Here is a 27,254-nt window from a genome sequence, read left to right as displayed (position 1 = left end):
CATGGACGTGCTACTCGATGTTCTGGTGGCGTGTGACAGTTGTGCTGTTCTGTGCTCGGCATGTAGCCCCCAACCCCAGGAATAATAAATCCAGACTTCCTCTGGGAGCTCTCCCTTCTCAGCCTGGATGTCTGGTTGGGTGGGACGTAAGCCCGCCAGCCCAGTCCATTTCCTGGTTGTGGGTGTTGGATAAGGATGGACACCTCAGGTAGAGCCCACAATTGAACCCAAGCGTGGAAGACAGCAGAGAGGGCAATCCCAGTCCTTGGTGACATAACTGGAACCCCTAGATCAAGCCCCACCTGAAGCCAGCCCTCTCTGGCACGCCTCTGTTACATGAATCCATGTTTCCTTCATGTCTAAGCCATTTTGAATTTGCTTTTCTGTCACTTGCACGATCAGCAGTCCTAACTGATGATGTTGGTTTCAAAAGAAGTCTTAGCAAGACGGCAAGCTCAGAAACCAAAATGGAACAAAGACCAATGTATTTGACTGCCTATGAGCACACAACTTTTGTGTTGCCAAAGCAAACACCATAAATAACGTTAAAAGGGCAATGATGAATCGGGACAAGTTATTTGCAGCACGTGATAAAAAGCCAGGATATCATGAAGCTGTGACACGATGGAGAGCTATCTGCCAGTCATTGCCTGCACAGACGACATATGTCACAGCCCCCCACCCTGTGAGGGCAATCTGTCACAATCCCCATTTACAGGTGGAGAAGGACCACGTCCCTGTAGAGAGCGCAGCAGGACTTGACCTGGAGCCACGCTGCTTGGGAGCCCCGGTGGGGGTATTCCTGGTTCTGTTGTACAACTTCATCAGGAGTTCTTGCAAAATGTGCCCAAGGACAGGCAAAGCATGTGTGTGGCATGCGGAGAAACATAAATGCCTAACAAGGCTAGAAAAAGTTAAATTCGTGTCCAGAGAAACTCACATTAAAACAATCAGACTGTTTTCGTTGATCGTTGGACGTGCATGAACAAAACGGAAAGCAGGGGTGGAGAAGGCATAGAGGGAGAGCCCCAGGGAGACGGTGTGAACTGGTTTGCCCCTGCTGAGGGTGGTTTGTCTTTTTACATTTTCTTATGGGGGCTGGTAGTTCAGAAATACGTATCAAAACTTAAACAATGGAACAGAAATTCCCAGCAAACTTTAGGGATTTACGCTAAGATTAACCAGGCATTCTGATGTGCACATAACCTCTTTCTCTTCCTCCTTCCTTCTCTGCCTCCCTTCCACAAATATTTGTTGAGTTCCCTTTATCCTCTGGGTACTGTTCTACGCTTTGGAAATAGGGTGGAGAACAGATCCCTGTCCTCATCTAGCTTAAATTCTGTGCAGGGAAAAGACTGGAGACAAGATAGATGTGTATAACATAGAGTATATGAGACAGAATAATGGCAAAAGGAAAATTACAAGGTACAGAGGGGGCATGATCTGGGGAGAGGCAGGGGTTAAATTTTACCGGAAATGACCAGGACAAGCCTCAGTGGAAAGTGAACTTTTAATCCAGATGTGAACAAGTGAAAGTGATGTGAGAAGCCCACTGGGGCGTGGTTTGAGACTGGGAAAGACGAAGCCGGCAGGCGACCACACAGTGCCTAGTGGGCTCTTGTGTTAGGGGGACAGCCGGCCTGGGAAGGGTCTTTGCAGAATGCCCAGGGTAGGGCCGCACCCTAGAAGGCTCGCCGGGCAGCAGTGTGGCGCTAGGCCGGGGTGGTCCCCGGTGGGTTGGGAAGCCCGGGGAGCAGGTGCCTCATCATTCTGGCCAGAAACACACTGACCCGGAGCAGACGCAGGACCTGCAGGTGGACCCGGAGCTGGTTTTGGAAGCAAGAACACTTCCGGAGGCGAGGATTTGGGAAAGCAGGAGGGGCGGGCGGAGGCTGGCCGAGGTAAATGGGGGAAACCGAGTCTGACCACAGGACGGACAAGAGTGAAACAGGTGTGCAGAGGCGTGAGCGTTCCTACTAGAGCTGCCGCAGCCTGGATCGCGCCGTTAACCCTGAAGCCCAGGGCTTTCCTCCGTCGCAGGTGCCTGGACCGGCGGACAGACCTGGCCGGGGGGCTCCGGCGGGCTGGCCCCGGGGGCTCCGGCGCGGATGCCCACTCACCCACTCCTCCCAGCGCGCTATCTTCTGTGCCGTCTCCACCGCCTCCTGGCGCTCGCGCTCGGCCTCCTCGGCCGCCTCCCTGGCCAGGCGCTCCTCGGCTGCCCGCTGCTCCTCTTCCGCCTTCTCCTCCTCCGTGAAACCGTAGTTCCGGGGCCTCCCGATCTCTTTGATGAGCTGCTTGATCGCAAGTCTGTTCTGAGCATCTTCGAGTTTTCCTACATCTTTTCAACACCAGGAGAGAGCAGAACCCGGGGTTATCATTCCAGGCCTGCTTTGGCGGATTCTCTGGTGCCGTGAACCCGCGAGAGTGAGTTATGCAAACGACCACCCGCCCCGGAGCCTCCCTTTCTAGTTGCCAGCGTGGCCAAGAATTTCAAGCCAGGCTCTGAGAGCCTTGGGCAGGAAGATCTGGGCTTGGGTCTAGGAGTTCTTTATAATAATTATTGTGAATATAAAGAGAATAGATTTTATTCTCCATAGGTACTGTTCCAAGAAGACAACCACACTTCCCCACTCCCCTGTCCCCCTTGATCGCCCTCCCTCCCTCTCCTCTCTTCATCAGTTTTTGCAAAGATATAATGTTAATCCACTCCATTTTCACAGAGTTAATTTGCCACTAATCACAATATTAAACAAGTAAAAAGCAGGAAGACTACAGTTCCGCAGGAGTATCAGCAAGGGCTGAATGACAATCACATCCCAAACTGACCATCTCATTCCTGTACATTTTTCGGTATTCTATATTAACTGTCAATTATCAGAGAAAAATCTATAATATTTGTAGTTTTGAGACTAGCTTATTTCAGTAAGCATAATGGTTTCTAGTTGCAACCATTTTGTTGCAGAAGCCAGGATTTCATTCTTTGTGATGGTTGAGGAGTATTCTGTAGTGTATATACACCATAGTTTCTTTACCCAGTCATCAACTGATGGACATCTGGGTCGACTCCATAGCTTAGCTACAGTGAATGGGGTACAAATAACTTTCATATGCTGATTTCATTTTGTTTGGGTAAATTCCCAGGAGTGGGAAGGCTGGATCATATATCTATTTTCAGATCTCTGAGGAATCTCCATGCTGTCTTCCATACTGGTTTACATTCCTACCAACAGTGGATTACAGTACCTTTTTCCCCACATCCTTGCCAGTATTTATTATTTGATTTTTGGATGATAGCCGTTCCCTCTCTAACTGGGGTGCGGTGACACCTCATGTGGCTTTTATTTGCATTTCCCTGATAGCTGGCGATCCTGGGCATTCATGTGTGTGTTGGCCATTCGTATTTCCTACTTTGAAAATTGTTCATGTCTTTTGCCCATTTCTTAACTGGATTATTTGTTTTGTTGTTGTTGAGTTTCTTGAGCTCTTTATAGTTCCTGGATATTAATCCTTTATCAGTTGCATACTTTGCAAATATTTTCTCCCATTCTGTCGGTTGCCTCTTCACTGTGTTAAGTGTTTCCTTTGCAGTGCAGAAGCTTTTTAGCTTCATGTAATCCCATTTGTCTATTTTTATTGTTATTGCCTGTGCTTCTGGAGTCTCTCTCTCTCTCTCTCTTTTTTTAGTTTAATTTTATTTATTTGAAAGAATTACAGAGAGGTAGAAACAGAGAAAGAGAGGTCTTCCTCTGCTGGTTCACTCCCCAAATGGCGACAACAGCTTCAGCTGAGCTGATCCAAAGCCAGGAGCCAGGAGCTTCTTCTGGGTCTCCCATGTGGGTGCAGGGGCCCAAGCACTTGGGCCTGCTGCTTTCCCAGGTGCATTAGCAGGGAGCTGGATCAGAAGTGGAGCAGCCAGGACTCAAACCAGTGCCAATATGGGATGCTGGCGCTGCAAGCCAAGGCTTTAAGCCTGGTATTTTGATGCCTTCAGCTTTGTTTTTGCTGCTTAAGATTGCTTTAGCTATTTGGGGTCTCTTTTGCTTCCATATGAATTTAAGAACAGTTTTTTTTTTTTTTTTTTAGATCGAAGAAGAATATCATTGGTATTTTGATTGAGAACACATTGAGTTTGCAACTGCTTTCAGTAGTAATTCTTCCAATTCATGAACATGGAAGATTTTTCCATTTTTTAATGTCTTCTTCTATTTCTTTCTTTAATGTTTTGTAATGTTCTTGTTTTTGTTTTAAAGATTTATTTTACTTCTTTGAAATACAGAATTACAGAGAGAGAGAGAGAGAGAGAGAGAGAGAGAGAGAGAGAGATATCTTCCATTCTGCTAGTTCACTCCTCAAATGACCGCAATGGCCAGAGCTGAGGTGACCCAAAGCCAGGAGCCAGGAGCTCTTCTGGGTCTCCCACAAGGGTGCAGGGGTCCAAGCACTTGGGCATCTTCTACTGCTTTCCCAGGCCATAGCAGAGAGCTGGATTGGAAGAGGAGCAGCCCAATTCAAACCGGTGCCCATATGGGATGCTGGCACTGCAGACTGGGGCTTTAACCCACTGTGTGCCACAGCACCAGCCCCGTTTTATAACGTTTATTATAGAGATCTTTCACATCCTTGGTTAAATTTATTCCAAGGTATTTAAGTTTTTTTGTGGCTATTGTGAATCGGACTGATCTTACAAGTTCTTTCTCTGCCATAGCATTGTCTATGTATACAAAAGCTATTGATTTTGTGTGTTGATTTTATGTCCTACAACTTTACTAAATTCTCTTATGAGTAACAATAGTCTCTTAGTGGGATCTTTTGGCTCCCCTTTTATAGGATCATGTCAACTGCAAACTGGCTAAAACTTCCAGAACTATACTGAATAGCAATGGTGGGGCTGGCGCTGTGGTATAGCCGGTTAAGCTGCCGCCTGCAGTGCTGGCATCCCGTATGGGAGTTCCAGCTGCTCCACTTCTGATCCAGCTCTCTGCTATGGCCTGGGAAAGCAGTGGAAAATGGCCCAAGTGCTTGGACACCTGCACCCATGTGGGAGACCCAGAAGAAGCTCCTGGCTCCTGGCTTTGGATCGGCACAGCTCCAGCTGTTGCGGTCATTTGGGGAGTGGAACAGTGGAGTGGAAGACCTCTGTCTCCCTCTGCCTCTCCTTCTCTCTCTCTGTAACTCTGAGTTTCAAACGAATAAATAACTTTTTTAAAAAATAGTAGTGGTCACTGAAAGTGGGCATCCTTGTCTGGTTCCAGATCTTGCTGAAGTGCTTCCAAGTTTTCCCTATTCAATATCATGCTGGCAAGGGGGTTTGTCATTATTGTTTTGAGGAATGTTCCTTCTATACCTAATTTGCTTAAGGTTTTTATCATGAAAGGGTGCTGTATGTTATCAATGCTTTCTCTGCATCTGTTGAGATAATCATGTGGTTTTTATTCTTCAACTTGTTAATGTGACATAACAAATGTATTGACTTGCATATGTTGAACCATCCCTGCATCCCAAGGATAAACCCACTTGGTGGGTCTAGGAGTTCTCAGAGTCACTGCCGGTTTGAGTGGATGGAGAGGGGAAAGGACCACCTGCACCCGGAAGCGATCAGGCAATGGGACATTTCCTTCAGAGATTTGCACAGAAGCCAGGACTGCAGCTGTCAGAGGCTGCCCAGGACGACCTTGAGTTTCTTTCTGGGTTTTGTTTCTAAAAATCAGTGATTTGGGGATATATTTTCCATCCATAAAAAATTAACCATTTTACTTAGTCTACTAGAATAGGAAGGAGTGCAAACTCAGGACATCTGACTGTTGCTAATATCAAGACAGAGGAGGGGGATGAGGAAGAGGAGCAGGAAGGGAAAGAAGGAAAGCTCAGTTGACTGACAGTGATCTCCCTGCGGAGTCACTGTGAGAGCAATTCTTGTGTGTGTGTGTGTGTGTTGTGTTGTGTTTAAAGATCTATTTTATTTATTTGAAAGGCAGAGTTACAAACATATAGAGGGAGAGACAGAGAGACAGAGAGAGAGAGCTTCCATCTGCTGCTTCACTCCCCAAATGACTGCAATGGCTGGGGCTAGGCTAGACAGAAGCCAGGTGCCAGGAGCTTTTTCCAGGTCTCCCATGTGGGTTCAGGTGCCCAAGGACTTGGGCCATCTTCTACTGCTTTCCCAGGCCATAGCAGAGAGCTGGATTGGAAGAGGAACAACCAAGACTCGAAACAGTGGCTGTGAGTATACAGTGGGATGCTGGAGTCGCAGGCTGTGGCTTTATCCACCATGCCACTCGCCAGCCCCAATAGCAATGTCTACACTACTCTCTTGGGTTGAATTGGAAGGTTCTGCTTGGAACAGGTGCCGTGGACACATGTTCATACTGAGCCCTCCAGACGTTCCTCTGAACAACTGCTTGCCCTCTTCCCATCACAGCCACTGCTATATCCACTCTCCATATCTGTACGACCTGGACCTGGACCAGAGACACCACCACATTACCAGGGCAAGAGGAGAGGCACAGCACCAGTGCATTGTTTGGTGAGCACAAACAAGACCTTAAAAAAAAAAAAAAAAAAAACCAAAGCTCAGATCTGCTACCTCCCCATTGCCTGACCTCCGGCATTTAAATGTGTTTCCCCCGATCCTTCTCAGTAGTTACAATCTCGGTGTCACTAAGTGCCCTGAGATGTCCTTGAACGGGCTCTGAGTTTGGAGAATGTGTTCACAGGGAGCAGTTTTGCCCCAGAAAGATCCTGCCCTGGCCCTGCAGTGGTGCAGCTGCTGCATGGACAGGCGTGGGTACCTGACCAGAGCTTGACTAGCACAGTGGCTCTGCCAGGAATGGGAGGCTGGGACGGTGTCCAGTCCCAGGCTTAGCTCCCAGGATAACATGGACACTTCAAGGCTGCAGGGCAGCCTCAGCCCAGCACTGGGGCCAGGGAGGAAGGAGAGAAGCCTTGCCCTTGGGACACCTGTTTCCCTCTTTCAGAGTGCCTGGGTTGGAGTCCCACCTCCACTCCCGGTTCCAGCTCCCTGCTGATGTGACCCCTGGGAGGCAACAGGTCAAAGTTCAAGTACTCGGTTCCCTGCCTCCCACAAGGGAAGCTCGGATTTCGTCTCCAGCTACTGGCCAGCCCCAGGTGTTGCGGGCATCTGGAGAGTGAACCACTGGATGGAGGATCTCTCTCTCTGCCTAAATCAATGCATAAACAAATAGATGGCTAAGAGGGAAGACGAAATCCAGAGATGCAGACAGTGGATTCCCAGCGTGTTTCCAGGGTCCCATTCCGGACTCTTCCCGGGCTGAGCTGATTTTCCTGATTTTAATCCGCCCTCCCCCAGCTCGTCTTTACAGTACAGTCTCGTCTTTGCTTCTCTCTCCTGCTTGTCAAAGTGGAGCCGGGGCCAGACCTGACAGCTCAGAATGAGGCAAAAACACAATGGCCACTCATTCGTTCCCTGCCATGATTTTTTTTTTTTACAGGCAGAGTTAGACAGTGAGAGAGAGAGAGAGACAGAGAGAAAGGTCTTCCTTCCATTGGTTCACCCCCAAAATGGCCGCTACAGCTGGCGCCGTGCCGATTTGAAGCCAGGAGCCAGGTGCTTCTCCTGGTCTCCCATGCGGGTGCAGGGCCCAAGCACTTGGGCCATCCTCCACTGCCTTCCCGGGCCACAGCAGAGAGCTGGCCTGGAAGAGGAGCAACTGGGACAGAATCCGGCACCCCAACCAGGACTAGAACCCAGGGTGCCAGTGCCGCAGGCGGAGGATTAGCCTAGTGAGCCGTGGCACTGGCCTGATTTCTACTTTCCTCAGTGTTTCTCCCTGGACGCTCTCCTGTTCTTCCTGCAAGTAATTTTTTGGGCTTTGCTGAAAAGATAATCACTACTTTTCTGAAATTTGTTCACCATTGGCCCAATTTACTGATTAACTAACATAAATTAATTTCCATATTGGCAGGTGTAGAGCCCGTATAAAGTGTATCCAACATGCAAAACTATGTTCAAGTGAGGGCAAATGCCCAGTCCCTGATGAGGGTGCAAAACAGAGGAGGAGAATTTGCAGATTTACCAACTGTACATCATTTTACGCTCTATTACCATAGTAATAGCGACATGGCCACTTGTTGAACTCCTTCAGAGCACGGGCACTTCCTATTGTTTCTCTCTACCGTGTGTAACAACCCTACAAGCCTGATCATTCTCCAAGTTCATAGACGAGAAGGCCGAGGACAAGCCAGAGCTGGAATCAGCTCTCGTGCCTCCTGCTGACTCCATCGTTCGCTCCCCGCCTCCCAGAACGCCGAGGTCCAAATGCTGTCGCCTCCGGCTTATCAAGGGCAGCGGCTGTCCGGTCAGCTTCTCCCAGGAAGGCAGCTGGTTGTTTCTCTCCAGACCCAGAGGGAGAAAGAGGCACGAGGGTCCAGATAACCAGAAGGGAAGTTCAGGGGCTCACCAAGCCGAGGGGAGCAGGAAACAGCTACTGATGCTGAGATTCGGAGCCAAGAGTGACAGTGATGAAGATGGGGTTGGTGCAGATCCTATTTGCCGAGCGCTCGCTGTGCGCTAAGCTCTGAGTTATGTGTTTACAGGAAATGAGGGGGGATGCCACAGAGAGCTATTTGCTTTTCTGGGGAGTGGTGGGAGTGAGCTGGCTAGGCTGAAGGTCAGGAGGGGGTCCGTGAAGTGCAGCGGGGCCGGCAGGGCTGCAGGCACAGAACGCTGCCCCCAAGAAACCCGGGGGCAGCGTGGGGGCAGCGCCCAGAGCAGCTGACAACAAGCTCGCATTTCTCTGAAGTGCTCTTATGAGTCTGCCAATTTGACGTTTGATTCTGTAACCTACCCATAGGTTTCCATGTACTAAGAACACCCACCCACGTCCAAATCCCCAAGTAAAGCAACTCCCTGGGGGTGGGTTCTGCTCGTCCTGTGGCTTGCCACGCCCCGGAGCCTCCTTGTGCTCCCCACCCCGAACTCCCCGTCCTCCCGAGCCCCACCATCCCCATTATGTGCAGTGGGGGCTGCCGGGGGTCCTGGGTCTCAACGCTCCCATAACCCTTGAGTTCATTTCATACCAATGTGAATCGGGTGGATCTCAATTTCATCAAAATAGTTGAAGACAGTCTCGTCCTCGGTGTTGATGTCCCGGTAGTTGCTCAGAGCCCGGAGGAAGCGGTCCTGGCTGTAGTGGGTCCCGGCCACCACGCTCTCGGGCAGGTTCATCACGCGCTCCTTCAGAAACTCATCCGAGGCGTCCAGCGCACACACGAACTCTGGGGAGAGCAAGTTCCACAGTTGGCACCACACGGCAGGGCTGGCTAGCTGGCTACTGGGAAACACACCGGCCCCTGCTAACTCAAACTTCCGGTGCCCGGGTGGATAAACACCCACACACATCACGTTCCAGAGACCACTCCATGGGGCACTGAGGGTGTTTCGTACAATCTCTCTTCCCTTCCTCCTCTCCTTCCTCCCCCCACCTTCCTTCCCACAACAAGCAGCAGGAATTGTAAATGGCACCGCTCCAGTAACCCCCTGGGACATCACCAGCTTCCTGGTCCATCCTCACCCTGCCCCGTCAGCGGCACAGTCCTCACAGGCTACCCGAGAGCATCATGGCAGCTGTGGGCAAAGAGCTCTGTGGGCTGCTTTGCCAAATTCCCAACAGTGGGGACTCCCCTGGGAGTTTAATGTCCATGGATCCAGCTCTCTCTTCACTTACTGCCACTGGCTACAGGACACCTATGTGTTCAATAGACATAATGACACTTGGCAAATGATGACACCCAGATTAGACAAAACAGTTTCTCCAGGGGCCGGCGCTGTGTTGCAATAGGCTAATCCTCTGCCTGCGGTGCCGGCATCCCATATGGGCACTGGTTCTAGTCCTGGCTGCTCCTCTTCCAGTCCAGCTCTCTGCTATGGCCTGGGAAAGCAGTGGAAGGTTGCCCAAGTTGTTGGGCTCCTGCATCCATGTGGGAGACCCGGAAGAAGCTCCTGACTGCTGGCTCCAGATCAGCACAGCTGCAACTGTTGTAGCCATTTGGGGAGTGAACTAGCAAATAGAAGACCTCTCTCTCTCTCTCTCTCTCTCTCTCTCTCCCCCTCCCTCCCTCTCCTCTCTCTGTGTAACTCTTTCAATAAATAAATAAATCTTAAAAAAAAGAGAGAGAGAAAGAAAGAAACTGTTTCTCCAGCTTCTAGTACAAATTCAACAGATATTTGTTAAGTGAATAAGAGACTAGAGTTGGGGGGAGGGTGGTCAGTGAAATAAATTTTGTCAACAATAGGACCAGAGACACAAGTGTCCAGTTCAGTGGCCAAGTGCATCGCAAAGACTTTGCCACCTGTAGGAGCCCAGCAAAGCTTGGGAAGAGTTGACTGTTGTAAAATTGTGCTGGCTCACCACCCAACAGTGCCATTCTCATTCACCTGCCTCCTAATAAACATCCTTGTGTGGATGAATAAGGTAAGTGTATCGGAAAAAGCCCAGGAGACAGGGGAGCATGCGTTAGCATTGTCCATCGCATGTGCTAACAGACCAGACCAGGGGGCGTGCAGAACACAGGTGAACATCGTCTGCTGTGTGCTCATGGTGAAAATAAAGGCTGGGGATGAGCTTGTGCACTGATTCTATAAACCTGCAGCTGTCTGAGGCCACCACTGTTCTGACCTGTTTTGCTTTTCCATTTGATTTTCATAAGTAGCTACATGCTAAAAAAGGAGACATTTGAACCCTTAATACTTATATCGAAATGATGTCAATAAATTCACTGCAAATTGGCTCCCTCTAAGCTCCATGATGTCAGACTCCTAGATGAAAACATTGTTAGTAATCTGAGAACTGCAAAATGTAATGATGTATCCTTTTTCCCAGAGTGATTGGGAGATGGAAGATTTCAACTAATCAAATATTGCACATACCGAGTAACATACTCGGCTTTCCAATTTTCAAGAAATTTTAATATGAAAAAATATACGTCCCAGTAGATGTTTTTTAAAAGCTCCTTGTCCTTGTGATGCGACAGAGCTCCAGGAGTTGGCGGTCTCTAAGGGAACTCTGCAGAACATTTGCAGCTCTCATACTGGCCAAGTGCAGATGGCTGGTAACAGCTCCACGGCCTTCACCTAACTCGCACGCACCACGCAGTCCTCTCCCTGCCGAACTCACCCCAGCGCCGGCTACCAGGCTGTTAGGGACCACACCTGTTGTTCAAAGTCACCGGTCCTAAGCTGTTCACTCTCTTCTGCTTTGCTTTTGCTGCGGAAACGCCAACAAAGGCTCCAACCTGGACAGCCCCCCGCCTCCTGACCACGCCTGGTGCTCCCCGCACAGCTCCGCGTACGTAGCACAGGGGGCCACTCCTCTCGGGAAGTTCTCTCCGTGGCATTGATCACTGTACCATCGCCCAGCCCCCTCCATTCATTTCAGTCCCACAGATACAAAGACAACAATGCTGTCTTTCAGGAAGGCAGGGAATAAGGACAATTTCTGGGGAGTGTAGCTGAGTAAGAACAGACTGGACACTCCAAGTGGACGGTTCTCAGACTTGTTTGGCTTGTGTTCGGCCCGGGGGAGGGCAGCCCAGCAGACCATGATGGTGATCGTCACTGCCCCTCTGTGCTTCTGCGTCCTGATTGTAGCAATGGGCTTCACGTGAAGTATATTCGGAGGTGGTGGAGGGAGACTTCTGTTTGAAACTTCCCATTTTCCACATCAGCCTCTGGGCGTTCTCGGTGGGGTTGGATAACCATGGTGTGATTGCCACCTGGCAGGCTGTTGGAACGGCTCAGTGAGCTCACGGCTCGGGGCGGGTGCCTGGCGACATCAGTCGGGCTGAATTGTATCCCGTCACCGGAGCAGGAGAGTGAGGATTGTCCATGAAGTTTGCAGTGAGGGAATACTGTCCATAGATTCTTGGAAACTGGAACTACTTGGTTATTTAGAACAATCAAGGTTTTTTTTTTTTTCCCTGAGATTTTATTTATTTGAAAAACAGAGTTACAAGGACAGAGAGATCTTCCATCTGCTGGTTCAGTACCCAAATGGCCATGACAGTTGGGGCTGGGCCAGGCCGAAGCCAGGAGCCAAGAATATCATCCGGGTCTCCCGTGTGGGCGGCACGTCTTCCACTGCTTTCCCAGGCGTGTTAGCAGGGAGCCGGATCAGAAGTGGAGCAGCCGGGACTCGAACCAGCACTCACATGGGATGTTGCCATTGCAGGCAGCAGCTTGACCCACTAGGCCACCACGCTAGCCAAAGAATAATTAAGTTTTTTTTTTTTTAAAGATTTATTTATTTATTTAAAAGTCAGAGTTACACACAGAGAGAAGGAAAGGCAGAGAGAGATAGATCTTCCATCCACTGGTTCACTCCCCAGATGGCCGCAACAGCCAGAGCTGCGCCGATCCAAAGCCAGGAGCCAGGAGCTTCTTCCGGGTCTCCCACGCTGGTGCAGGGGCCCAAGGACTTGGGCCATCTTATACTGCTTTCCCAGGCCACAGCAAAGAGCTGGATGGGAGCAGCCGGGACTCGAGCCAGCACCCCTATGGGATGCCGGTGCTGCAGGCAGGGGCTTTGGCCACTATGCCACAGCGCCGGCCCCAGTAATTAAATTTTAACTTTTCCTGAGGTGTTTGCCAGAACTGGCGGGAAATCTGAGGCATTCATCCCTTGGGCATTTCACGTTTCTGCCTGTGGTTTCAGAGCCCATAGGCAGACACCGAATCCCCGCCTGGAGGAGGGGCGAGGCTGCTGCCTGCCGGGCTCAGGGCTTCCAGAGGCTTTCCTGCACGCTGTGCCTCCCCAAGAGGAGCTGAGCGCAGCCACACTGGCTCCCTGGGGCGCCTCACACCGTGGGCAGGTTCTCTGTAGTTACAACTCCCTCTCGTGTTGATCACATGATCCGCTATCTTCCCCTGCGATCGCTGCGATCGTGCCCCGAGCAGGCTGACCAGAAACAGCCGCGTTTCTTCAGGCCCACGGGGTGGTCAGAGGCAGGGCAGGTGGTTCATGCTCCGCTGTCAGGAGCGCCTGGTGAAACCCCCGAGTCAGCAACGGGACAGCTGCACCTGCTCCGGACTGCATGGGGAATCGAAGAGCGTTTAACCTGCCCAGTCCCGGCCTTGGATCCGATGCCTTCCGGAAAGATGCTGGCATTGCCGGCCCCCAAAGCAAAGCGGGAAGTGGGGCAGCCCAGCCTTGGCACCTCGCCTGCTGACCGGGAAGTCAGCGCCGGGGCAGATGCGCCACTTTTGCTTTGCCACAGGGAGCGCAGCCCAAATGACTGTTCTCAAAGGGGGTTCTGCCCCTCGCAGGACTTTCATATCCCTGATACTCACCCCCAGCGCGTTCTCTAGTTTGAAGTTGAACCTTATCATCTTTTCCCTATAAACGGGAAGATCTGCTTTATTAAATTCAAAAACAGCGGGCACAAAAGAGAGACCGAAGAGCACTCTTTTCAATGTGATCTCGGAGAAATATCTTCTACTTACCAGGGGTGATTAATTTATCAAAGGGAAATAGTTTGCCTCTGACATCTTCCTCTTCTTCCTCATCTTCCTCTAAGAGAAGAAAACACACATTGTTCTGTTTGTAACATATTACGTGGATTGCAGCACGCATTTCAACCACCCCAACTAGCAGTCACTAATGAGAGCTAACCATAAACAGAGCATGTATGTTAGGAACAGTGCCACCAGCCGAACTGACAGATGAGGATAAAGGACACATGGAACATGCAGACAGCAGGCGCCGTTCAGGCTTCAGAAGAAAGAAGGAGATTCTGATACACGCAGCAACATGGGTGGACCTCGAGGGCACTTTGCTGAATGAGGTCAGTCCGTCATGGGAAGTCTACTACTGCGTGTTTCCACTGGAGTGAGCTATCGTCAGTAGCCAACTCTTCCATTCGGAATTAGGGTGCCAGAGTGGAATGGTGGGTGCAGAGACTTGGAGGAGGAGAGAGGAGGAGAGTCACTGACGCAGGCGTGAGGTTTTGACGGAGCAAGGCGAATGAGCCCAGAAGACCTGCTAGGCAGCAGTCAACAAGAATGTGCTGTACGCTTAAACATGAAAGGTGCAGATCTCACACTAAGTTTTCATGCCATAATTAAATAGAATGAATTTGAAAAATTTTTAAAAAGCTGTGCACCTAATACAAGGTGAGTCAAGGTTCAAAACGCATTGTTTCTCTACTTTTATGTTTTTTTGTTAATTGAATGACTATTTCTTGCGAGATGAAGTTGTTACCTATTTGAATATAAACAAATTAAAGGGAACACTCAGACTTACGACTGAACAGGTCTTTTGCTTGATCATATGTCTTTGGAAATCCATCCAAAATGTAACCTTGATTTCTGCAAGGCATAGATTTTAGCTTTTCTTTGATAAATCTAATTACATACTGATCTTCTAGTCGGCCTGATAAAAAGAAAAAAATATATACAGGTATATTATTGTGGCGGCATGGTCTAAAGTTAGCGCAAACACTGTTGGGTGGATCAAGCATTCTATTGAAATTCCCTTATTTTTCTCTTAAAATAAAAAAAAGTGTGGTTTTGTATTTTGAGCGTGACGTGTGAACTCGAATGCACAACTGAGAACTCAGCAAGCCGGCCACAGAAAGAGGAACGGAAGCAGACACCGAGTCCCTGTATTTGCAAGTCTTCTGTGAGCACAGACTTCCGGGGGAAGTTCAATGAGGAATGAGTGGTGCAATGCAGGGCTCTCTTCCGTACAGGGCTTACTCAATTCTGTTTGATAGTTACCTCTGTATCTTAATTTTTATTGATTTTCCTATCTTCTTTTTTTCCTTTATTTAAAAAGATTTATTTATTTATTTGAAAGTCAGAGTTACATAGAGAGAGGAGAAGCAGAGAGGGAGAGAGAGAGAAAGAGGTCTGCTTTCTGATGGTTCACTCCCCAATTGACTGCAATGGCCGGAGCTGCTCCAATCCGAAGCCAGGAGCCAGGAGCTTCTTCCTGTCTCCCACATGGGTACAGGGGCCCAAGGACTTGGGCCATCTTCTACTGCTTTCCCAGGCCACAGCAGAGAGCTGGATGGGAAGTGGAACAGCTGGGACTAGAACCAGCGCCCACATGGGATGCTGGCACTGCAGGCGGCAGCTTTTTCCGCTATGCCACAGCATTGGCCCCTGCTTACCTTCATGTATTTGAAAGGCAAAGACAGAAAGATAGACACAGAGAATATCTTTCATCTGCTGGCTCACTCCCCCCCAGCCGAGGCTGGGCAGGCCGAAGCCGGGAGCCTGGAATTCCATCCAGGTCTCCCAACAGGTGCCAGGGACCCAAGGATGTGCAGCATCACCTCTGCCTTCCCGGTGTGCAGCAGCGGGAAGCTGGGGCTGGAACGCAGGCACTCTGCTGAGCGGCATCTAACCTGCGCCAAGTGCCCAGTGTTACACCTCTGTGCTCTCATATAGGGGTAAGTGCTTCTCTCGTGAGAATTAAGTGAGATTCTCTTCATCTATGTATCTGGCACATGACTGGTTAAAAATAAATGTTCTGTAAATATTTGCTGAATTTAAGCTGGAGGCATCACAATACATTATTTCAAAGCATGCTACAAAGCTATTTAATTAAAACAGCATGGTGCTGGAATAAAAACCAACACATAGATCAACAGAACGGGATACCCAGAAATTAATTCATACACACAGAGGCAACTGATTTTTGCCAAAGATGTAAAGAACATACGTGAGGGAAAAGATAGTCCTTTCAATACATCATGTTGGAAAACTGGATATACATATCAACATAAAGACCTAAATGTGGGGTCTGGCGCTGTGGCTCATTTGGTTAATCCTCCGCCTGCTGCGCCGGCATCCCATATGGGAGCCGGGTTCTAGTCCCAGTTGCTCCTCTTCTAGTCCAGCTCTCTGCTGTGTCCTGGGAAGGCAGTGGAGAATGGCCCAAGTGCTTGGGCCCTGCACTCGTATGGGAGACCAGGAAGGAGCGCCTGGCTCCTGGCTTCGGATAGGCGTAGCTCCAGTCGAAGCGGCCATGTGGGAGGTGAACCAATGGAAGGAAGACCTTTCTCTCTGTCTCTTCTCTCTCACTGTCTAACTCTGTCAAATAAATAAAAAAATAAAAATAAAAATAAAGATCTAAAACTATGAAATTGCTAGAAGAAAACACAGGATAAACTCTTAAAGTTGTAGATAGTGATTTTTTGGATGAGGCCCCAAAGGTACAGCCAACAAAAGCAAAACTAGATAAATGGGATTATATCAAAGTTTCTGCACAGTAAAGGAAACATTCAAATAGAGCGGAGAGTCACCCAAAAATGGGAGAAAATATTTCCAAGCTGTTGTCCGACCAAGGATTTATATCCAGAATATAACAGAAACTGAACCACAGCAATACACAGTCAAGTTAAGAAATGGGCAAAGACCCTGAACAGACATTTCTGAAAAGAAGAAACACAAATAGCCAACAAATATAAGAACAAAATGCTCCAAACCACTAGCCATCAGAGTAATGCAAATCGAAACCATCAGGAGGTATCATCTCCCCTCTGTTTAAGGTAGCTATTACCAAAACACAAGAGTAACAACCGCTGGTGAGGATATGGAGAAAGGAGAACTCTTAAAAGGATTTATTTATTTGAAATGCAGAGTGACAGAGAGAGAAGGAGAGGCACAGGAAGATCTTCCGGCCACTGGCTCACTCCCCAAATGGCCACAATGGCCAGGGCTAGGCCAGACCAAAGCCAGGAACCAGGGGATTCTTTCGGGTCTCCCACTGGGTGTAGGGGCCCAGGCACTTAGTCCGTCTTTTGCTGCTTTCCCAGGTGTGTTGGCAGGGAGCTGGATCGGAAGTGGAGCAGCTGGGACTCAAACTGGCTCCCGTATGGCCTGCAGGCACTGCAGACGGCAGCCTAAGCTACTAGGCCACAGCACTGGGCCCATCTCCTTTTTCTACCACTCAGTGTCACACAGATCATAAGCAGCAGTGAATTCAGAAAACAATTGTGTCTTTCAGAAATTTAAATATGAGGCCAGAGTCGCGGCTCACTAGGCTAATCCTCCGCCTTGCAGCGCCGGCACACCGGGTTCTAGTCCCAGTCGGGGTGCCGGATTCTGTCCCGGTTGCCCCTCTTCCAGGCCAGCTCTCTGCTGTGGCCAGGGAGTGCAGTGGAGCATGGCCCAGGTGCTTGGGCCCTGCACCCCATGGGAGACCAGGAGAAGTACCTGGCTCCTGACTTCGGATTAGCACAGTGTGCTGGCCGCGGCGGCCATTGGAGGGTGAACCAATGGCAAAGGAAGACCTTTCTCTCGTCTCTCTCACTGTTCACGCTGCCTGTCAAAAAAAAAAAAAAAAAAAAAAATTTAAATATGACCAAGTCCAAAACAAAATGACCCAAGGTCATTTGAACGTACTGAAATTTCTTCAAGGGATTTTTACTTTGTTTTCCACAAAGGTTCACGACGGTCACGGAGCTAAAGCCGTGGGACGCGCTGCCGTTGCAAGCCGTGTTTTATTGAAGCAGTCTCTTCCCGTTTCCAAAGCTCTCCTTGTTCGGGTCAGGGAGCCAGGCACCCCCCGACATGCCCCTTGGTTTATTTCAGGCCTGAGATTTGCCATGCGTTTCTGTTTGAGTCAGAACACGAGTGTCCGGAAAGCAAGAAGCAGAGCAGTCTGTCTGGGGACTGTGGCGCACTTCAGAGGCACGCTGGAGCACCGAGGGCCACGCCTTGCTCCAGAGCACTGCGGCCCGCTAGGCAGACGCCAGTGACCTCTGGCTCATGTTGACCTCTGGGGCAGCTGACTGCCCCTTTCTGCTTTATTTTTTTAAAAGTAAACCTTGGGGCTGACGTTTCGACAAAGCAGGTAAGGCCACGGCCTGCGACACTGACATCCCACATACACACCAGTTCGAGTCCCGGCTGCTCCACTTCTGATCCAGCCCCCTGCTAACGGCCTGGGAAAAGCAGAAGATGGTTCAAGTTTTTGGGCCGCTGCACCCACGTGGGAGACCCGGATGAAGCTCCTGGCTTTGGCCTGGTCAGGCCTTGCCGTTGTGGCCATCTGGAGAGTGAACCAGCAGATGGAAGATCTCTCCTCTCTCTCTCTCTCTCTGTCTTTCCCTCTGTCTCTGTAGCCCTGACTTTCAGATAAATAAATAAATCTTTTTTAAAGTAAACTTGGTTGTCTGTATTAGAGGTTTATAAGATGAGACTATGGGAGGTGCAGAGAGACTGAATGCCACCACAGGGAAGGGATGAACGTGCCCGCGTCTCAGTTACTTTTCTCACCAGAGCAGCTAAAATCTTACTTAACAAACATCCTAACACCGTGCGATTGCAGTCACTTCGAATCTAAACGTGTTTATGCTACACAAATGCTAGTTCAGTCCTTTAGGCTCTAGATCCCTGACCCTCTATCGTGGCCTCCCCACAGTAATCACTGTTTTATCCTCTGTCTCTGCATATCTGATGTATGTGTGTACACCCCACTCACGCGTGAGCTCATACAGCAGTTTTCCTTCTGTGCCTGGCTTCGCTCACCTACTGTAATGTCTCCCAGTCCCCTCAGGTGGCAAATGGCTTCGTTGTGGATCACACAGTCTTTACGTTTTATTTTTTTATTTTATTTATTTATTTACTTTTTAAACAGGATTTTCTTTAGTTTTTTATTTTTTATATTTTTCCCTGTTTTGTCTTTCTTTATTTAAAAGATTTATTTATTTATTTAAAAGGTGCAGTTACAGAGAGGGAGAGGCAGAGGCAGAGAGAGAGAAGTCTAATGTCCATTGGTCTACTCCCCAAATGACCACAATGGCCAGGGTTGGGCCAGACCAAAGCTAGGAGCCAGGAACTTCTTCTGGGTCTCTCATGTGGGTGGCAGGGATCCAATCAACTGGGCCATCTTCTACTGCTCTTTCAGGTGCATTAGCAGGGAGCTGCATCAGCTGGAGCAGCCAGGACTTGAACTGGTGCCCATATGGGATGCCAGCGCTTCAGGAAGCAGCGTAACCTACTCTCCATTACATATATAGATATAGATAGATAGATATAGATATACATACATACATACACATATATATACATATTATATATAGTCACATATTTTTTTATCCATTCAGCCAACAATGAACACTAGATTGTTTCCGTGTCTTGGTTATTATGAATATGCTGCAGTTTACATGGTAGTGCAGATATCTTTAGGAGGGGGTAGATGAGTCCCTTTGGGTATATACCCAAAAGAGGTTCTGGGCCACATGGCAGTTCTATCTTTAATTTCCTTAGGAACCTCACACTGCTGTAGCCCCTTCCTGGATAGCTTCCAAAATGTCTCTCTGGGGGCAGACATTTGGCTCAGGGGTTCAGTTGCCACTTGGGACTCGCACATTCTTCAAAGCAGTGCTTGGTTCCAGCTTCCTGTCGCACCCTGGGAGGCAACAGACGATGGGCAGGTACTCGAGTCCCTGCCAGCCTCACGGGAGGCGCTGACTGAGTCCTGGGCTCCTGGCTTCCACCTGGCCCCGCTCTGACTGTTGTGGGCACTTGCGGAATGAGCCAGAAGATGGAAGCTCTCTCTCTGTCTCCCTGCTTTTTCAATAAAATGAAATTAAACAAACAAGGCTTTTTTAAAGTTAATAAAACATCGCCCTGATTTTAAGTCTACCTTTCTAACACTATTGATGCTTTTGAAATAATCAAAGTGGGCATAAAGGACCTGTAAACAATGCAGTCCTGATTGCGGCTGTCCCCAGGGGAGCCCCACTGGCGCAATGTGAAACCTGCGTTGCCAGTGCCATTGCTGTCGTCGTATGATAACAAAAGGGGTCATGTGAGGGAAAGGGAGCTAGTCTCCAGGTCCTCGCGCTGGAATGTCTGTGTCATGTCTGTGCCGTGGGTTCAAAGGTCCTGTTTAGTTCAAACATGACCAAGGTCCACGTTCGAGGTTCTGGTAAATAAGGATAGGAGGAAACTGGACTCTTCCTAAGAGTAAGGGGACGGGATGAAGTGGTCCAACCTTGTAGGAAGCAGGGGGCGGGTAAGGGTGCCGAGTGGGGAGGGACCCCTGCTGTTCTTAAGACTTTATCTTTCCCCAAAGACCACTGCTTCTGCCCTCCCGCCCTCCCGGGGCCCCTCTGGCAAAGCAGAGGCTACCTAAAAGGTTTGGCCTCTGGGGGAAGGGGGTCTTCAGCCAAGGACGGGGCCCTTCTTGGCCGTGGGACTCACTGACTGCTCCCAGCCCATCTGTCCTGGGCGGTCCCCTCCCCGGGCAAGGCACGCGCTCAGCAGGTGCTGCACACGTCCTGTGACATAGCCCGTAGGAAGACCGCGGGGTTGTTGTGAGGAGCAGCCCAGCAGTCTCTGTAGTCCTGTCAGCCTCAGAATCAGACATCCCTGCCCAACAGACAGCTCCCGGCTCCCGCCGCATCTCTGCCCTCACACCACAGCCTCGGGGTTTACACGTGCAGGGCTCCCCAAGATCCTGACCCTCTACCCCACAGCCGAGCGCGGCCAGGTTTCCTCCCGCCAATGTCCCCACCATGGAATATCCTACCCGGACTTTCCTTATTCTCTCCCCCACCTCCCACCCCCAAAGCTGGGAGCCAGGACTCTGCTCCCCTCTGTCAAACCAGAAGAGTGACTCAATGCCCCGCGGGCAAGCAGAGGCAACGTCATGCCCCTGGGTGCTGCTCTGTGTTCCCTGTGCCTCTCCCTTTCCCTCCGGAATTCTAAATTCCATTCCTCACAGCCCAGCCCACAGCAGGGCAGAAAACAAAACTCAGGTAACTGGCTGTTTCAGCGCACGCACACTCAATTGCCACACAAAGCTATGTCCTCCACCCTGGAAAACTGGATTGGCCCGGCCTGAAGGAAGGGGGAAAAGAGGGAAGGGTAAGGCTGAGTTCCAGGGGAAGGCGTGGAGGAATCAGAGACCTTGACGTGCAAGAGGGGCGGCAGCGAGGCAGGAGGTAAGGACCAGGCACCGGGCAAGGCCTCCCAGAGCTGTTCCTCCTCCCCCATCCAGGAGCCCTGGACAGGCGTGGGCCCCCTGGAATACAGGTGCTCTTACAAGTTTTTGTGCTGTTGGAACAGAATACCCGAGACTGCATAATTCATGCAGAAAAAGACTTCCTTCTTACCGTGCAGGGGGCTGGGAAGTGCAAGGTTGAGAGGCCTGCATCCAGTAAGGGCCTTTTTTTGCATCACCCCACGGCAGAAGGGAATGAGGCAAGAGAAGGCAGACAGGAGAGCCGAGGATGGGGCCAAACTCGTCCTGTTGTTAGGAACCCACTCGTGCAGTGGCTAAGCCGCTCCCACGACAAGCGCGGGGGCCTGTTCCTGGCGGCAGAGCTCTCATGGCCTGGTCACCGGTAGAGGTCTCACTGCCCAACCCCGCACACTGGGGATGAAGCTTCCGGCACAGGGACTTCGGGGGACATGCTCAAGCCGCAGCCGCAGGTGGCAACGACCCCCAGCAGGGCACGGCATGAGGCAAGGACTGGGATACAAGGCTCCCAACCACAGTGGAGATGAGTCACTGAGCAGAGGACCTCCTCAAGGACAAGGGGACAAGGGTGAATGCCATGAGACAACGCTGGACGGCCACGGAGGGCAGTCAGAGCTGTGCTCCCAGGTGCTCAGTGGGTGGACGCCGGTGGGAGGATCTGAAGAACTCACAGAAGCATAACACAGGAAGGAGCCGCACGCAGCCACCTGTCACCCCCTGCCAGCCTCCCTGAATCGGTCACACACACCCCTGTCCTCCACTAATGCCCACTCACCCGGGCCCAACCCTGGAGGGCCAGAAATAGCCACAGCAAGAGGGGAGGAGGCAGGGAGAAGAGGAAGAAGACAGAAAACAGACATGGTTGAGAGGTTGGTGGGGGAAGAAACTCGAATTGGATAGAGTCCAAGCTGTGGGTCACACGGGACTGTCTGCAGGTGACACCAGGTGATGCAGCCCATTTGGTAGAGGATCGCGATCTTCTTCCAGTATAAAAATGCAGTGCGGGCAGGTGTCGTGGCACAGTGGGCTAAGCCACTACCTGGAACGCCCACATCCCATAATGGAGCGTTGGTTCAAGTCCCAGCTACTCTGCTTCCGATCCAGCTCCCTGCTAATGTGCCTGGGAGCAGCAGGGCTTGAGCCCCTGCCACCACGTGGGAGACCTGGCTGCAGTTCCTGGCTCCTGGTCAGCCTGGCCCAGTCCCAGCTGTTGTAGGCATGTGGGGAGTGAACCAGATCTCTCTATCTCTGTCACTCTGCCTTTAACAAGCAAACAAACAAACAAACGATCTTAGCGCTTTCCTGATGAGTGGCAAGCTTTCTTAGAAAGATCTCAGTCCCAAGCCCAGTTTGAGATCATTGGATTGGAATGGCCCTCTTAAAGCATGAATAGACAAAGGACTTCTCAGTTATTGTCTAAGACTTGCTGTGGGACCAGCCTGCAATTGCATCCAAAGGTGGGGAGGAATGACTCTAGGGTTTGAGTTGAACGTGACACTTTGCTGCGGTTCATTGGCTAAACCACCTGCACAATCAGCTGCCAAATGACTAAGTCTGTTTCCCCATGAACTCGTACTCCTTCTTGCATCAAGTGCTGGTCTGTGTTTTTCATCCATTTTTTTTTCTGTTAAGGATTGAATTATTGTTATCGATTTGCCTGAATGTCTTGTATATCAAGGATATTAGCTGTTTGTTATAGCCTTTTATTCTTTTTAAGATTTACTTATTTATTTGAAAGGCAGAGTGACAGAGAGAGGGAAAGACATACACACACACACACACACGGAGAGAGAGAGAGAGAGAGAGAGAGAGAGAGAGAGACCTTCCATCTGCTGGCTCATTCCCCAAATGGCTGCAACAGCCAAGTCTGCCAGGCTGAAGAAGCCAGGAGCCAGGAGCTTTATCGGGGCTCTCGCCTGGGTGGAGGGGTCCAAGTACTTGGGCCATTTTCTGCTGCCTTCCCAGTTGCAATCAGCAGGGAGCTGGATCGGAAGCACAGTAGCTGTCATTCGAACAGGTGCTCTGATATGTGCTGCTGGCATTGCAAGTAGCAGCTTAACGCTCTGCACCACAATGCTAGCCCGTCCTTTGATTTTAATTCATGAAGTTTGATGCTTATAAAATATCTATGACTGCACGCATTTTTTTTTCTTAAGAAGTTCTTTCCCATCTTAATATCAGACAGTCACCAAAATGTTACCAGTGATTCTCTTTCCTGGGGGGTGGGGTGGGGTGAGATCATCAATGAAATTTCTTTGCTGTTGTTATAATTTGTTACTCATTTTTAGTAGCGCACAGGGAGTCTTTTATAACCAGATAGAGAAGCTGGCCCTGTTAACAGGAGGGCGGCCGCGCGCCGTGCGTGCTCACCTGCGTTCTGCTCCATGCTCTCCTTGACGCCGTCCAAGAGCTCCTGGGCATCTTCCACGTTCTCCTCCTCCTCCTCCTCTTCACCTTCTTCTTCTCCTCCTTCTTTAGGTGCCACAATCGCCTCCTACATGCCACAGGGACATTGACACTGGATGGTGCCCTGCGTTGATTTGCTAGTCACAAGTCACCTGGCAACTGGTCTCAGGAAAAGCCTGGTACCCAAGGAGGGCACGTCCCCACCGGCCGTGGGTAGCCAGTCTGTAGGACACCCAAGCCTGCAAGGGTGGGGAGCTCCAAGTCTGCCTCACGCTGTTTTTAGGAGCATAAAATGTGTCTGTGTGCACTTCAAAACTGCGTAAGAGTCGCACTTTCCTAGGGTACCAGGTTCTATCCTGCTTGAGGGAGCCCGTGTTTTGTAGAAATCAAGACTTTCAGGAGCCGGCGCCGCGGCTCACTAGGCTAATCCTCCGCCTTGCAGCGCCGGCACACCAGGTTCTAGTCCCGGTCGGGGCGTCGATTCTGTCCCGGTTGCCCCTCTTCCAGGCCAGCTCTCTGCTGTGGCCCAGGAGTGCAGTGGAGGATGGCCCAAGTGCTTGGGCCCTGCACCCCATGGGAGACCAGGAGAAGCACCTGGCTCCTGCCATCGGATTAGCGTGGTGCGCCGGCTGCAGCGGCCATTGGAGGGTGAACCAACGGCAAAAGAAGACCTTTCTCTCTGTCTCTCTCTCTCACTGTCCACTCTGCCTGTCAAAAAATAAAAAATAAATAAAAAATAAAAAAAAAAGAAATCAAGACTTTCAGTAATTACGCATGGGAATGTACCTCAGTATCCCCCATGCCCGATAAAAAAATTAAAAGTTGGGGCTGGCTCTGTGGCGTAGCGGGTAAAGCCCCCACCTACAGTGCTGGCATCCCATATGGCCACCGGTTTGAGTCCCGGCTGCTCCACTTCTGACCCAGCTCCCTGCGATAGCCTGGGAAAGCAGAAGATGGCCCAAGTCCTGGGGCCTCTGCACCCGTGTGGGAGACTCAGAGGAAGCTGCTGGCTCCTGGCTTCTGATTGGCGTAGCTCCAGCCATTGCAGCCAATTGGGGAGTGAACCAGTGGATGGAAGACCTCTCTCTCTCTCTCTCCCTCTCTCTGTCTGTCTCTTGTTCTCTCTCTATGCGACTCTGACTTTCAAGTAAATAAATAAATCTTTTTTAAAAAAGTAGTGAATAAATTTTAAAAATCTGATAATACCCCGAGAAACATACAGTAAGAACAAAAATCCTAAAAACACTCCAGGGACGAGCACCTGCTGTAGTGGTCAAGCTGCTGCTTGGGACGCCTGCGTCCATGTCGGAGCATCTGGGTTCAGGTCCTGGCTCCACCTCTGATTTCACCCTGGAGACAGCAGGCGAGGACTCAAGTCCCTGGGTCCCTCCCACCCACATGGGGGACCTGGATGGAGTCCCTGGCTGTGGCCTGACCTAACCCTGGCTGTTGCAGGCGTTTTGAGAGTGAACCAGTGGATGGATGCTCTCTCCACCTGTCTCTCTGACTGCCTGTCTGTCTGTCTATCTCTTTCTCTCTCTGCCTTTCCAATAACATGAAAATGGATAAATAAAAATAAGAATGTTCCAACCAACAGAGATAGTGCCATGTACCCGCTGGACAACAACTGGAAGCAGACTCCATTTCAAAGGCAGCCATGAACACGCTCCCTTCTCACAGTGGAAAGCCCCGGGGGACTCCATGTTTTCATAACTTGGGCCAACAACAAAATCCAATTAAAGTAACAAATCTCTTTGTAGACTGACATGTGAAATTAGTTGCTGGCTTATTACATGACTAAGGAAACCGCTTTCAGAATATAAAAATTCCCAATGAAGTAGTTAGAAGTGTTACCAGTTTTGCTATGGCTTCGGAAATGACATCCTTTATTTTAATGTGATGCAGTTTGTAGTACTTGGACAGCCCTTCAGCGATACTGGATTTTCCCACAGCAGGAGGACCAAGAATGCAGATCTTGATTGGCTGAAAGAGAGGAACGAGGAACATTCTTGTACAGCGAACTCGGAACAATCTGTGGCTCGAGGGCTGCTCGTGTCGTGTGTGTGCCTTTCTTGACGCCTCTGGACCCTGGGGCTGACTCTGGCTCCTTCCTCAGGACTCCGGGGCCACTGCCTCCTCTCCCCGCCATCCTGGTGGCTGCCACATTGTCCTGCACGCGTCAGCGCCCTAGGCACATAGTTCACATTCTGGTTCGTGTGCGTTCACTCGGCAGGTTTTTACAGCATTTGCTCCACGCACGGACCAGGGCACGGCAGCCGTGACGCACAAGATGTGCCAGGAATACCTCAAAAGGACGAAAGAGTACGTGCTCCGGCGTAGCCTGCTACCAGTTTCGCAGGGGCTCCGGCGCCGTCATGACGACGGCCAGGAAACAAGAATGCCTGGTCGCGGTGCAGGAGACCCAATAACTGCCTGAAGGTTGTTTCTACACTGAACTTGGCCTTGAAGTGTTATTTTTACACAGTTGGTATCCAGGGGAACTTGGTTCCAGGACCGTCCCCCTCCCAGGATTCCAAACCCACAGGCGCTCAAGTCCCTTCCCATATAAAAGGGCCAAGTAGTTGCATACAACCCACACACATCTTTCCAAAGCCCGTGGAAAGTGGAGTTAAACAGATACGTTTATGTTGGTGCAAAATGTTTATAAAATCCATGTATAGTTTTTGTCATAATACACATTTTTCTGCTAACTTTCAAAAGACTTTCTGTACATTTAAATCATCTTTAGATTACTTAGAATATTTAATACAATGTAAATGCTACATAAATGGCTGTCTCCATATTGCTGAAGGAACAATGATAAAAAAAAGTCTGTACATGTTCACTATGGGCAATTTTTTCCCTGTGCACGTTCTTTTTCCCCAGAAACCTTTTATTTACAAAAGGTTTATATACAAACTTTATGCATTTCATAAGTACTGCTTTAGGAACATAGTGATTCCTCCCACTTGTGCATTTTCTATCTACACAATCGTATGTGCAGATGTGGAACCTGCTGATACGGGGAGGGAGGCTCAACTGTAAGATTCTCTGATTTTAAAGAATACATTCAACTAAACACACACACACACACACACGGACACACACACACACTTCCTTCTGCTGAAAAACTCACTTGAATACTACAGAAGTTCCATGGCATCCACAACCACTGAGTATACGTGTTTATTTCTAACAGAAATCAAAATATCAATCACACTCATTTCTTTAAAAAGTGGGCCGCACTGTCAGGAAATGGAGCTTTTTTTTTTTGCAAGACAAACCAATAAGTCACACGACACAGGTTCCACTTGTGGAGCGTTCGTATGCCTCAAGGTCACATGACTTCGGCCAGGGCGTTATTATTGGCATCACTGCTGACTGAGCAGCCAGGAAAGCAAAGCTGTGAGAAGACAGGCCCGGTGCGGCGGCTCTGTGTGCCGACTGCCGAAATGAGGGGCCCCTCTGGATAGCGGAGCTGTGCAAACAGACGCTGCGGGTCTGGAGTCTCGATGGTGAGGCTGGGGGCCCTGGATGGCCCCAGAGCACTCACCGAGGTGTGAGGGCCAGGCAGCTCCCTGAGGGGCCGCCTTATCCAGACACGAATCACAATGCCAAGTTTTCTTCCCTGCTTCATAATGAGAAGTGTGACTGCCACTGAACACAGAACACTCCACGAGGCAGGAACGTGTACTCCCTTGGGACACAGAGACACCGGGAGGCGGGTCCTACAGAGGGTGATGAGCTCTGATCAGAACCAGGGGCGTCAGGTGCACTGCCTGGCGGCGTTGGGTCAAGGAGGCGTGGCTGCACCTGTGTGTGCGGCAGTGACAACTTTGCCTTGCGAAGGAATTGGATGCAGGCAAGTCC

General features: G+C 50.1%; 1 protein-coding gene across 3 annotated transcripts in view; it reads right to left on the bottom strand.

Annotated features, from left to right (window-relative positions):
• The window catches only part of AK7 (adenylate kinase 7), a 64,923-nt gene that overhangs the window by 1,508 nt on the left and 36,161 nt on the right, over positions 1-27,254 (bottom strand). For all 3 annotated transcript variants that reach the window (XM_089322817.1, XM_089322818.1, XM_070065610.2), the window contains 6 exons: positions 25,239-25,367; positions 23,349-23,472; positions 14,280-14,408; positions 13,481-13,549; positions 9,061-9,258; positions 2,121-2,341 (listed from right to left, as the gene is read on the bottom strand). In XM_089322817.1, coding sequence (XP_089178943.1) covers positions 2,121-2,341; positions 9,061-9,258; positions 13,481-13,549; positions 14,280-14,408; positions 23,349-23,472; positions 25,239-25,367 — 870 coding nt within the window. The remainder of the gene's footprint in view (positions 1-2,120; positions 2,342-9,060; positions 9,259-13,480; positions 13,550-14,279; positions 14,409-23,348; positions 23,473-25,238; positions 25,368-27,254) is intronic.

This window comes from Oryctolagus cuniculus, chromosome 20 (genome assembly GCF_051225735.1).
Source record: "Oryctolagus cuniculus isolate XC-2025 breed Fujian yellow rabbit chromosome 20, ASM5122573v1, whole genome shotgun sequence".
Lineage (NCBI taxonomy): Eukaryota > Metazoa > Chordata > Mammalia > Lagomorpha > Leporidae > Oryctolagus > Oryctolagus cuniculus.
Note: the sequence above shows the minus strand (reverse complement) of the source record. Positions and strands in the feature narration are given on the sequence as shown.